Raw genomic sequence first — 15,178 nt, forward strand, 5'->3', positions numbered from 1 at the left:
TTGATGAAAATATTGATGACAAAGAGGGTGTTCTCGTTTCAGAAGCCTGTTTCTGCGCTGTGTTATATATTGATAAGTCAGAGTTCATACCTTCATTGCGGTTCTGTCTGCTGTTCCGAGATCCACGTTGAATATTTCTTTCTACATTTGTGGTGTACGCATTTTCTTCAGACTTCCGCAATCTGATGTTGCTGTGATGTGTGGAAGGAAATTGTCTTTGTGGATTTTCAACAAGTTTGTTCGTTTTAGTTTCAAACATCTGTAAATGTTGAAATTTAGCGTTTTCATCGGGATTCTGAAATTGCCAAAAAAAATAAAAATAGTGCGGGATATATAAGGATGAATGTTTTTTACAATTACACGCACTAATCAATTGGTCCAAAAAAGATGAACCACGATTCAGAAATATTCAATGTTGAAGGTAACCAAGCCACACTAAAATATAAAATGTTTTGGTACCTTCTGGCGCTATCGCCAAGATATTTATGTAGCATATTTGTTTAAAATTCAATAAAAAAACATCATTAAACTATATATACATATACGTTATGTAATTGTAAAGAAATATTAAACGCATGCTATTAAATGGTGCAAACTGTGCATTTGAATAATTCCTCTATCAAATCTGTTCAAAATTGAAAATAATAAATAGTAAAAACGCGATTTTTAGAGGAACTATTTGACGTAAATAGTGATTTAAAATTACTGCGCTTTATGACATCAGTAACTAACGTCGCACGCGTTTTTTGGTGAAATGTACAAACGTGCATTTTCTACGTCAATTTTTCCACAAATTGATAATTTTAGAAAAAAATATCAATCATGTATTTCCTGTACGGATCGAAAAATCCGACCCTCGGGCACGCTGCGTGGCCGGTAACTCAGCAAGCCTCGTTACCGGCTTACGCACGTGTCCTCGGGTCGGATTTTTGTATCCGTACCGGAAACAGATGGTAGATACGTATAGTATCATAACAGCGTCAATACATGGTAAATCATTAGTGACAATTTAGAAATATGTCGAAATATATATGATGAAATATTACCTATATACCAATTATGTATTATTTAAACTTACCAAGTTGATTATAATTGCGATTAGCAAAAACCCGATGAAACATAACAAAGTGTAACGAACTCCTTTTTTACTCAAAGAATGCATCCTTACCGACCTCATGAAAATTACCACACACACGCTTGATTATTGCTAACATATTCACACAAATCTGCTTAATTTATAAGCCCTTGCAATTCCGCCTTTTCATTGGAAGTCCAATCGATTACGTAAGGCGACATCAAATCAGATTATTCAAACTGTGATCGCTCGTACCTTATATAAAATATTGAAGCTATTTTAAAGTCAATGGTTTCGCATTATATTTTCTAAGTTCTGATTATTTGTTTTCATAACGTTGATAGTAGTCAGATCGCCAATATATGTTATCGTATGTATTTATATATACGAGGGTCAGTCGTAAAGTTCCCGGACTGTCCTAATAAAATTCGCATTTTTTATTTTTTATTCAATCGTTTAAATACTCAGTAATATAAAAATACGACACGTTGCAGTCAGGTAAACGAATACTTACATATTTTTGATAGAGATAAATATATTTTTTATTTAAATTCATTATTGTTTTTAGGTGTTACGGAGCAGTTTGAAATCTAACATAATTAGAAACAAAACATGTATTTTCTCTCGAATCTTTAAAAGTTGGTGCGTTAACGTCATAATTTTAGACATGATGTCAGAAACGTATCTAGTGAATGCTTCCGGAAAGTTTTGACGTCATATCCGTTATAGCAATTGAGAAATCGCAAGTTGAGTATCGCTACCCGCAACAGTTGCAATGGAAAAAAACACTGACGTCATTTCGTACGGAGCAACGTGCAGTGATAAAGTTATGCACAAGTGTAAGAATACGGTAAAAACTCAACAAAATAAAAGTTCAAAATTATTCTTTCAACCATAGTCATGATAATCGTGACTATCCCGGAAATAAAACCTTTTTTCTGTACAAACTTTGACACCGTCTTTACAAAATGTATTTTAATGTATATGCTATAACTGAAATGTTAAACACCAAAACATACCATTCGGAGCTTCTCGGCCATGTATATCAAATACAACCTCGGATGAATATGGAGAGTTTACAATGTCATAAATCGGTACACTTTAACTACGCTGCAAGTAGATCGCGTAGTTATTTTATTTTAATTTAGCAGTTAAACCTAATGAATTACCTCTTAGGATCTTTATTATCGTCGCAATAATACACTTCACTGGCAATCAATTTAGATTTACATCCACAAATACAAGCTCAAACACCACATTTAATTAATAATATAATGCAAAATATTACGAACTACTTCTACTGATACATCCGAGGTTGTTTTCGTAGAAAATGGCCGAGGAGTTCCGAATGAAAAACAAACTTTGCGGTGGTTGAGAATATAATGGGATAAATATTTGAATCGTAGTAGTATTTGACGTTGTTTTGTTTTCTCGACGTTTTATTTGCCCTACTTATTGATGGAATTGGCAACATATAAGTCGTTTATATTAACGATGCAGCGTTATATTAAAGTGACACTCTTTTCAAAATCAATACATACACATGTATAACAAACATACATTTTTAGTGATAAACCTTCAACTTCTTCACAAATAATGCATTTATTGAAAATCTTAACTACTTGGAACAATGTTGTAACCGTTTATTTTATAGCCGAATACGCAAAAATATTAAATGATTGGTGAGTGCTAATAGATTTACTGAGATCTACTATCAGAAATATCGTGTTTTCGGCAACATACTTTCGTGTCAAACTCGGTATCCTTCATTAAAACATTTATTTCGACATTTATTCATCATTTTTGGTATATTAAAACAATTGTTTTAATTGTGGTGAAACTTATTTTAGAGTAAGAGTGCATCTGTAAATTGCTGTAGGAATTACAGGGAAAACATTCTTGTTTAACAAACAATTGAATGAAAAATACAGGGACAAACCTAGTAGCCGCAAACGTATAAACACCACATAAACAAATACAAACACCACATGTGCACCAAAATAGCTTTAACGATATATGCTGGGATAGCCGCTTTCGACCGGTCAAGAAACAAACTTGGTTGTGTATAAGTCTATACAAAATTTCGCGAAAGAGCTCAAGACAGTTATAAAATGCCCCGATTTTTCCAGAGGTTTATTAAAAGTTAACAACCTTGTCATATTAAAAAGGTTAATTATTTTTGATGTGATCATATATTTGCATGAAACAAAATATTGTTAGCATACTGCAGATCACAATTGTATCCATTCAACTTCCCGCACAGTAACGATGGCGGTAACAAAGCTCTGAACAATCGACCCAGGGTCTTGATAATCACATGGCCAAAGGAGCGTACACTTTAGTGCGATTACATGGTTTGTGTTATTACAATTACAGAGCGTACAAGCAAATCCAACAGATGTTACCTGCGTCTTTCAACCCAGCGGAAATCAAAGGAATCCATGTATTACATTGGAATGTAATTGTTGATTGTTTAATGTTCCCATGCTTACTTATAGCCATATCCTAACAGGCTTAAAGAAAAAGTATATACAGTCAAATCCCTATATGCGACCACTCCGTTTCACGACCAACCCGCTAATACGACCGATTTTTTTCAGAACCGATTTTTTTTCTCTATAATTCAATGGTCGTTAACGCCGTAAAAACAGGCACGCTGTTTTTCAGTAATACGACCACTTAATCCAGTCCCTTTTAATTAATGACATGTACACTAAAAAAACTTTTCTTATTAGTATGTTTTCAAATTGCAGTAAATTTAAAAATGTAAAAAAGTAAAAAGCCTCAAATTTATAACGAAAATGACCGGCAGTTTCTATAGCAAACGTAAGTGTTTGCTGGCATATTTTTGCAATATTTGCTCAGTTATCATCTCTTCTTCGTCAAATAATTTTTCGTCAATTTCGTAAAATATTGACTCTGAAATGTGAAACTGTTTCTACGTTCATATACTGGAAATACTCCTCTACCTAAATTTGTTTAGGCAAAACAGCGGCTCACTTTGAACACAAACGGCCTAAAACTACATCTTATTATTTAAAGAGCTGCACTCTCACAGATTGGAAGTTTTGACAACTTTTTTTTGGTATTGGAACGAGCCAATTATTGCGAAAGTCCATGGACACCAGTGATATAAGACTGCTGACAAAAAAATAGATCGCAGATTTTTATATTTCAGTTCAAAAATTCATCTTCTATGCATTTTTCTTAAACCATTAATAACGGTTTAAGCCATAAAACATTACTTTTCGAACGGAAATATGCAAATCTGCGCTCTGATCTTTTGACAGCAATCTTTTATCATTGGTTTGCAGATATTTGCGCAAAAGTTTGCTCTTTCCAAGGCAAAAAATAAAAAACAGTTGTAACAACGGTAAATCTGTGAGAGTGCAGCTTGAACTTATGAATAAATTCCCTTTCAATTGAAAACTGAATAATCATAAACCTTTCATATAATATAATATAATCTGTGAATGTCAGCGCAATGAAACGTTTCCCGAAACTATCTGTAGACCAATATTGTTTTTAATCATCAAAATATATATTTCCGCTAAAACATTCGGACATCTAAACTAGTTTTTATTTTTAGTTCTTAAATAATTCAATAACTTCTCATTATAATTACAGACAACAATTGCAAAACAATAGGCTGATTGTTCAAAAGTCTGTTTAAGTTAACAACATGATTAACTAACAGCCCTGTAGCCTAAAATGTAACCAAGCCACTGTATAAATACAAGGACAACCCCAGCAGCCTAAAATATATAGAGGATATTTGTTTATTTCAGTGTAAGATCGTATTTTATTTCACGAGTGCCATAGAAAAACATATTTCCACGAGTGGCGAAGCCACGAGTGAAAATGTAGTTTTTTTATGATCACGAGTGAAATTAAGTACGATCTTACACTGAAATAAACAAATTTTCTGTTTCTTTTATGCTTATTTTCGGAGTTATATTTGTTTTTTTTATTTATTTCTGAATTACCCCCTTTTTTGAAAAGGGTGGGCTTTACGCCGCTACGCGTGGGGCGCCCCTCATGCATAATTATAGCTGTCAACTTTTCTACTTTCGGTTTGCTGAGAAATAGTTATCTGCTATTCATTCTTATTGCTTAATATTCGCTCGTTTTTTAATGCAAAGCTTTATGAACAGTAAACATGAAGTATTATTAGTGCACTAATGTTCCAAAAAATAATGAAAACACTTTTTATTTTAACCAAATTACTACGCCGCTATTTATAGAATGAAAATTTGGAAGGTCAAATGTGTTAGCAAAACAAATGTGGATACTCATTGGATTTTAACCACTCTTCTTAGTTTAAGACTGCATATACGCGTGTTTTTAAAGTAAGTTAATATTCAGTCATCTTACTGTCAGAGACCAGTCTGTTTCGCTTTAAAATGTTTGTTTTCCGGAAGAGTAAATGCCACGCTAGTTTGTTGACACATTTTGAGATGTGGGTGGGGTAAAAAATATCGGATCTATCTGTAAATTGTTGTGTGAATTCTCCAAGAAGCTCATTTTACGTACTACAACGGTTAACAGTTCAAAATACATTTGAACGATGCTATAAAATTTTATTTATGTTCGAACAGTTGTTTTTGTCTGTAATTTGTTTGGAATGAAAGCAAATGTTCGAACATTCAGCTTCAAAGATCAGTAAAATGTTTGATAACCGGTAATAAACGGTAAGTTGTTAATTTCCAATTATATATTTATTTAAATTTATAAAATATTTCTTTATTTTTTTTTAAACATTTTTTGACATAATTTACTGAAGTCCAGTGTTCTGTTTTGACCAAGGCAAGTACATGTAACAACCAAGGATTTTAAAAGTAGTTCTGAAAATTGATATTTTCACTCCTTATTTTGCAGTGAAAATATCAAATTGATATTTTCACTGTTGTTATTTCACTGTTAAAACCCTATATTTCATCGTAAAGCATGAAAGAAAACCAGGATTCTCTATAAATACAAGAACAACGCCAGCAGCCTAAAATATAACCAAGACTCTGTATAAATACAAGGACAATCCAACAGGCTAAAATATAACCAAGACTCTGTATAAATACAAGGACAATCCAACAGGCTAAAATATAACCAAGACTCTGTATAAATACAAGGACAATCCAACAGGCTAAAATATAACCAAGACTCTGTATAAATACAAGGACAATCCAAGGCTAAAATATAACCAAGACTCTGTATAAATACAAGAACAAATCCAGCTGCCTAAAATATAACCAGGATTCTCTATAAATACAAGAACAAAGCCAGCAGCCTAAAATATAACCAAGACTTTGTATAAATACAAGGACAATCCAACAGGCTAAAATATAACCAAGACTCTGTATAAATACAAGGACAATCCAACAGGCTACAATATAACCAAGACTCTGTATAAATACAAGGACAATCCAACAGGCTAAAATATAACCAAGACTCTGTATAAATACAAGAACAAATCCAGCTGCCTAAAATATAACCAGGATTCTCTATAAATACAAGGACAATCCAGCAGCCTAAAATATAACCAGGATTCTCTATAAATACAAGGACAATCCAGCAGCCTAAAATAAAACTATGACCTTGTATAAATACAAGGACAACCCCAGCAGCCTAAAATATGACCAAGACTCTGTATAAATACAAGGACAACCCCAGCTGCCTAAAATCTAACCAAGACTCTGTATAAATACAAGAACAACTCATGCAGCCTAAAATGTAACTATGACCCTGTATAAATAGAAGAACAAATCCAGCTGCCTAAAATATAACCAAGACTCTGTATAAATAGAAGAACAAATCCAGCTGCCTAAAATATAACCAAGACTCTGTATAAATACAAGAACAAATCCACCTGCCTAAAATATAACCAAGACTCTGTATAAATAGAAGAACAAATCCAGCTGCCTTAAATCTAACCAAGACTCTGTATAAATACTAGAATAAATCCAGATGCTGAAAATGTAACCAAGACTCCTTATAATTTCACCGACAAACCCAGTAGCCTTACCTTATATATAACAGGTATGTGAACACAAACTCCTTAAATAAAATACCGCCAAAATATCGCAAATATTTATTCATTTGTACGTAAATCATATGCATGTTTTATAATTTAAGTCAAATGGGGTAAAGACGATTATCCATTTTAATTAAAAAAAAACTACATGTTGCGCCTATTAACAGTAAAATCAGCTTATTATCTACTAACCAATAGAAAGCCATGAAATTCACGTATTTGCTTAATATAAAGTCTACTGGTCATAAGGTACATCTGAAATCAAATTGTTGCCAAGGTTTTTAGTTCTTCTTCTCTCGCTTTCGCTTCCTTCCTCGTTTCTCAGTCAATGGTAATGCCATTTTACAATGGTCACTTTCTGTAGACGCTTGTACACCCTGGATCATAGATTCACTATGCTGCATGTTTTCAATCCAGCCACAAAGAGTATCGCATATAATTTCTTGGACACTAGTAGTACCTGAAGATGAAGCCGAGTTTCTTCCCCTACTTATTTTCAACCCATGGTCTGCACCATCAATCCATTTGATTAGTACAGACCCTTTCATCTTCTTTAGCACTGACTCAAGCATACTTTTATCACACATTTCATCACATGATCCACTGATAAAACAAACAGGTGTTTCTAATTCGAATAAAGGACCGTCGCGCAAATCCGAATAGTTGTCTTTTGTGTGAAGAGGATATGATATACATATAGCTCCGATGACGGAGTCTGCGAGTGGTGTCCCTCTAATTGAATTAGCCACGCCCAATGCTGCGCGCGCACCCATTGACCTGCCTGCATAAGAAGACATTGAGCATAGTTTACAGATATATCTTTACTACAATTCATAGCTTCCATAAAACATACACGGTTCAAACTTATGACATATGTTATCATAAATAAACCTAAATGAAATATAGCGTCACAAGTCTTATTAATGAATTTGTTCGGTATCACAAATGATAATCATTTTAAACAGGCTCTGAGAACTGCTTTATTCCATACACTTATTGTTAATGTAACGGTCTGGTTGGATGCTTATATATGTGTATGCACTTTATAATTGGAACCATACAACATTGTACGATATTTATATCAATGTATCCAATGTATTTATGCTGTGTGTTTCTTGTTAGGCCTTAATCTGGTATCTCTAAACAGGGCTTACCTAAAATGTTTGGCGCCAGAGCTTTTCCAGTTTTCATATGTTATTTACATAGAACAATGCTATTTTGTTTCAAGTTTTCTGTTTTTTATTTATATGAAGGAATCATTCGATACTCAGGCGAAATTACAAGGTCTCAAAAACAGAACGGCGCATTAAAGGTTTTAAATAAATAACATGGAGTGATCAAATACAAATTATAAGGTAGTTATAAGAATGAAATCATTTATTTTACCTCCAATTAACCACCGTGCCACCTCTCCAAATTCGTCTTTGCAGTGTTCCTGGAAAAGACAAACCATTTTAAATATGCTATATGTTCAATGAATCATTTTTATGTATTCAGCATGAAAAAGGCATAGACACTCTATCGGTGTTTAATCAATAATATAAGCATATGATACAAGTTAAAAAACGCTGACAATACTATAACTGATACAACCACAAAACGCTGATTATGATATAATTAATGCAACCACAAAACGCTGATAATGATACAGCGCATACAAACACAAAACGCTGATAATGATATAAACAAGAGGTCCAAAAGGGCCTATGCTCTACTGGATGGGTTTGCGTGGTCAACATCACTGTTTTCGAAAAGAACCAACCTCTTATGGATATCTGAATACTGTATTAGTTTCATCGAGATACAATCAAAACTGAAGACTGTATAATGTTCGCAAGGATTTTTTACACAATAGCATTTTTTTTTATTCTATCAAGGCCCATAATCTAATCATTTCAAGGCCCATAATCTAATCATTTCAAGGGCCATAATCTAGGCATGCATGGGCGGATCTGGCTGGTTTTCGAAAGGAACCGAGCTCTAATGGATATCAAGATACTGTACAAGTTTCATCGAGATACAATCAAATATGGAGACTGTATCGTGGTTACAAGCTAATGTTTACACAATAGCATTTTTTTATAATATCAAGGGCCATAATCTAGGCATGCATTGGCGGATCTGACTGGTTTTCGAAAGGAACCGAGCTCTAATGGATATCAAGATACTGTACAAGTTTCATCGAGATACAATCAAATATGGAGACCGTATCGTGGTTACAAGCTAATGTTTACACAATAGCATTTTTTTATAATATCAAGGGCCATAATCTAGGCATGCATTGGCGGATCTGACTGGTTTTCGAAAGGAACCGAGCTCTAATTGATATCAAGATACTGTACAAGTTTCATCGAGATACAATCAAATATGGAGACTGTATCGTGGTTACAAGCTAATGTTTACACAATAGCATTTTTTTATAATATCAAGGGCCATAATCTAGGCATGCATTGGCGGATCTGACTGGTTTTCGAAAGGAACCGAGCTCTAATGGATATCTAGATACTGTACAAGTTTCAGCGGGATACAATCAAAATTGAAGACTGCATCATGGTTACAAGCTAATGTTTACACAATAGCATATTTTTATACTATCAAGGGCCATAATCTAGGCATGCATGGGCGGATCTGACTGGTTTTGGAAAGGAACCAAGCTCTAATGGATATGTAGGTACTGTACAAGTTTCATCGAGATACAATAAAAACTGAAGGCTGTATCGTGTTAACAAGTAATTGTTTACAGACGCACGGAAGCACGGATGCACGGACGCACGGACGCACATACTACGTACACATTACCATCGCATAAGCTCTTCTGGCCTTTGGCCAGTAGAGCGAAAAACAAAAACAACCACAAAACGCTGATAATGATGTAGCACATACAAACACAAAACTCTGATTATGATAAAACAAATACAACTATAAAACGCTGATTATGATACATGTACAGCACATACAAACACAAAACGCTGATAATGATGTAACACATACAAACACAAAACGCTGATTATGATGTAGCACATACAAACACAAAACGCTGATTATGATATAACAAAAACAAACACAAAACGCTGATTATGATATAGCACATACAAACACAAAACGCTGATTATGATATAACAAATACAACCACAAAACGCTGATTATGATATAACAAATACGAACACAAAACGCTGATAATGATATAACAAAAACAAAAACAAACACAAAACGCTGATAATGATATAACAAAAACAAACACAAAACGCTGATAATGATATAACAAAAACAAACACAAAACGTTGATTATGATATAGCACATACAAACACAAAACGCTGATAATGATATAACAAAAACAAACACAAAACGCTGATTATGGTATATCGCACATACAAACACAAAACGCTGATAATGATATAACAAAAAACAAACAAACACAAAACGCTGATTATGGTATATCGCACATACAAACACAAAACGCTGATAATGATATAACAAAAGCAAAAACCCACAAAACGCTGATAATGATATAGCACATACAAACACAAAACGCTGATTATGATATAAATTAGTAGCACATACAACCACAAAACGCTGACAATAATTTAACATACAAAACCACAAAACGTTGATTGTGATAAATCAGATACAAGAACAAAACGCTGGAAATGATATTACAGATACATTAACAAAATGATATAACAATAATTCAGGTCATACATGCGTTTAATATCAATCGTTTAGCGTGATGTTTTACTTATATTAGTTTATGTATTGTTGCTATAAACACATCAGACATCTAATCCTATACGAACAATCAATTTGATAGAAATAACATATCAATAATTTCCCAATATTTGTAAGATTTTAAGTAGGATGAATCATTATTAATGTTTGCAAATGTTTTAATCGTCTAAATATAGCTCTCAGAGAGTAACATGTTTTGCCTCGCCAATGGATTGCATCCTCGGCACCCCAGCGTATCATAACTTATATAGACTATGATACGCTGGGGTGCCGCGAATGATGAATTGTTAATCCCAATATATCTTAGAATATATTCGAACTCAACATCTTTAATGTGGCTTACCAGAACCGTAGAGTATACTTTAATTCTATATCCAAGGTTTAACCCTTTGCACGTGAACCTGACCACAGTGAATCCATGTTCAGCCAGCAGGGAAGCGAGGGAAGACAACTGAGGTAGCTCCATATCACCGCCAGCTCCATGTGTGAGAATAATTCCTGAAATAGGTATATATTTCATTAATCGGCACTAAAATGGAGATCGAACAGCGCCACATAGCAACCACCACAGCTCGTTGTTTCAGTCGAGTTAGGGGCATTAATCGACAATAAGTGAAGCCGAATCATACATGTACGTAAACTGCATATTGGTATCTTGCGGTCATTTATATATGTTACGTATTTAATAACTCCATTTGAATTGTTTTCGAGTAATTGCCATTAAAACAGAAACTCGAGGATATTACTTTGCAACAAAATAACTCAGTTATAATTTGTAAAAAATGGTTGAGGAACATTAAATGATTTGGAAAAAGATACCGACAATAACAGTATGATTACCTACTGTCGGTGGAAAGAAATAATGCAACAATAATGATCCACGAGAAGATTAGTTTAAACATAATATTTTACAACGATTGTGAAGAAAGCTATGATAGCTTATACAAAGTCACTCTCGTTGGCACGATGTTGCGCGAGCGTGTGGTCTTGTGTTGTGGGGGAAACCGGAGTACCCGGAGAAAACCCACTAGTCCGGCTTGGTGACCACTAACCAAAAGCCTTGCGCCCAGGCCGGGAATCGAACCCGGGTCGCCTTGGTGAGAAGCGAGTGCGCTTATCACTGCGCTAACCGGACAACCACGAGAAGATTTTGGTCGGGTCTGGTAATGGGTATAGTATGGCATTAATTTAAAGCTGCACTCTCACAGATTGACCGATTTGACAACTTCAACATTTTGTCTCAGAATCAGCTGGTTTTGGAATCAATGTTTTCAAATCAGTCATATAGAATAGCACACAATAGAACACATCTGAAATGTATGGAATACTGCCGAAATTTTCATTTTTCTGAAAGCGTTAGTAACTGTATAAACGCTTTTGGCCATAAAACATCAATTTTTGAGCGTCAATTTTAAAACCTGCGATCTGATGTTTTATCAGTGGTCTTTTATCACCGGTTTTCAGACATTTACGCAACATTTGGCTCATTCCAAGACAAAAAAAATAAACAGTTGTCAAAACGGTCAATCTGTGAGAGTGCAGCTTTAAGTGGGTGAACGAATACTCGTCTGACTTACCAGTCGGAGCTGGTCAAACGTGAGTGAGACGGGGTGAAATAATAACTTCACAACATTCAAACACATATCTCATGATATGATAAATAAGGATCGGTCTGTTGTAATCAAGCAGTATAAATTACAGGGACATGTTACGGAGACATACATGGAATCAGGACTTGGGGGTTCAAGAAGCAAGGAAAATAATACATATACGTCACAAAAAACACAAAGTTGATTTTTTTCCTGAACTTTGTTTTCAATTTTAAATTGGAAACGTTTCCCTCGGCTTGTGTATGTATTAGTTAATGTATTATTAAAATACGTATATCATATGTGCACCTGTTCTCTTTGTAGTTGAAGATAATTTCTGAATGCAAGCTTCAACCTGCTTCTCCTTGTAAGGTATCTTGAAATACCTGAAAAACGGAACACAAGGGCACATAACTAAAACAAGAGTTGGGAAGGGTCAGCCAAACTACATCAATAACTACTTCCTAGTGGTAATGTGTATCAAGTATTTATAAACGAAACAAGCCCGAAGACTCATAGCGTTACAGACTGACCCAAAGTGTTACAGACTGACCCATAGTGTTACAGACTGACCCATAGTGTTACAGACTGACCCATAGTGTTACAGGCTGACTCATAGTGTTACAGACTGACTCATAGTGTTACAGACTGACTCATAGTGTTACAGACTGACTCATAGTGTTACAGACTGACCCATAGTGTTACAGACTGACTCATAGTGTTACAGACTGACCCATAGTGTTACAGACTGACTCATAGTGTTACAGACTGACTCATAGTGTTACAGACTGACCCATAGTGTTACAGACTGACTCATAGTGTTACAGACTGACCCATAGTGTTACAGACTGACTCATAGTGTTACAGACTGACCCCTGACTCATAGTGTTACAGACTGATCCATAGTGTTACAGACTGACCCATAGTGTTACAGACTGACTCATAGTGTTACAGACTGACCCATAGTGTTACAGACTGACTCATAGTGTTACAGGCTGACTCATAGTGTTACAGGCTGACCCATAGTGTTACAGACTGACCCATAGTGTTACAGACTGACCCATAGTGTTACAGACTGACCCATAGTGTTACAGACTGACCCATAGTGTTACAGACTGACCCATAGTGTTACAGACTGACCCATAGTGTTACAGACTGACCCATAGTGTTACAGGCTGACCCATAGTGTTACAGACTGACCCATAGTGTTACAGGCTGACTCATAGTGTTACAGACTGACTCATAGTGTTACAGGCTGACCCATAGTGTTACAGGCTGACTCATAGTGTTACAGGCTGACCCATAGTGTTACAGGCTGACTCATAGTGTTACAGGCTGACCCATAGTGTTACAGGCTGACCCATAGTGTTACAGGCTGACCCATAGTGTTACAGACTGACCCATAGTGTTACAGGCTGACCCATAGTGTTACAGACTGACCCATAGTGTTACAGGCTGACCCATAGTGTTACAGACTGACCCATAGTGTTACAGACTGACCCATAGTGTTACAGACTGACCCATAGTGTTACAGACTGACCCATAGTGTTACAGACTGACCCATAGTGTTACAGACTGACCCCTGACTCATAGTGTTACAGACTGACTCATAGTGTTACAGACTGATCCCTAGTGTTACAGACTGATCCATAGTGTTACAGACTGACTCATAGTGTTACAGACTGACTCATAGTGTTACAGGCTGACCCATAGTGTTACAGGCTGACCCATAGTGTTACAGGCTGACCCATAGTGTTACAGACTGACTCATAGTGTTACAGACTGACCCATAGTGTTACAGACTGACCCATAGTGTTACAGACTGACCCATAGTGTTACAGACTGACCCATAGTGTTACAGACTGACTCATAGTGTTACAGACTGACTCATAGTGTTACAGACTGACTCATAGTGTTACAGACTGACCCATAGTGTTACAGACTGATCCATAGTGCTACAGACTGACAGACTGGCGTGGTAATAAATAAAATTCAGCCTAGAGAAATATAACCATGACTATACCGAAAACGTGATATTTCATTTAACCATTGACCATAATGATCAAGTTTCATGCTGGTATTGACATGTCCCATGTAAAGGGTTGAACTAGATGTACTTGTACGCAGATATTTTGAGGGGATTTAAGTCAGGCTATGCAATCTGTATGTTCATTTCTGGTCGTTCATGTATTCTTTTTTATTTCCTTCATTCCGAATGTCCCTCTCATCCCCATATCCCATCCATGGTCGTCTCCTCTCTATCTCATCCCCTACCTCCTCTCTTTCTTCCTCCCCCCCTCTCTCTGTCAGCCCTACCCCCTCTTTATATCCCCCACCCCCCCCCCCCGAATCAAATATACATTCAACCGACAACGTCAAAATCTGGTGTCTTAGACACTTCGTAGTCAGTATAACGTCACATTTAACGACAATCCACGAAAATGCCATTTACTGTTGGACTTCCTTATATTTGCTAGGATCGCTTTTGTGGGTTTAATATTATGATGATCACCGTAGAAACTTCATTTATATTTTGAAACCTGAATAATACGATAATCTACTGAATTATCGTATTTCATTCATGTTTTACTTACCGCTTCTCCATACTTTCACTTTCACTTTGCTTCTTTAAAAGGGAAAGAACTTAATAGTTATTAGGTTACATTAAACTATTTTCTTTCTAACCGTCAGTATTTTAATTCTGTCCTGCATTGCTAACTGTTTTTCATGCCGTCAACATTTTCTTCAGCTTAAACATA

At 35.4% G+C, this 15,178-nt stretch overlaps 1 protein-coding gene across 1 annotated transcript; it reads right to left on the reverse strand.

Moving 5' to 3' along the window:
• Positions 1-7,148: 7,148 nt before the first annotated feature.
• On the reverse strand, positions 7,149-15,032 carry LOC128241664 (testis-expressed protein 30-like). Its single transcript, XM_052958686.1, has 5 exons — positions 15,014-15,032; positions 12,729-12,805; positions 11,174-11,328; positions 8,490-8,538; positions 7,149-7,884 (listed from the first exon to the last, which is right to left on the reverse strand). The coding sequence occupies exons 1-5, from the start codon at positions 15,022-15,024 to the stop codon at positions 7,385-7,387; spliced, it is 792 nt and encodes a 263-aa protein (XP_052814646.1). The 5' UTR covers positions 15,025-15,032; the 3' UTR covers positions 7,149-7,384.
• Positions 15,033-15,178: the final 146 nt, after the last annotated feature.

The sequence above is a fragment of the Mya arenaria genome, chromosome 7 (assembly GCF_026914265.1).
Source record: "Mya arenaria isolate MELC-2E11 chromosome 7, ASM2691426v1".
In the NCBI taxonomy this organism is placed as follows: Eukaryota; Metazoa; Mollusca; class Bivalvia; order Myida; family Myidae; genus Mya; species Mya arenaria.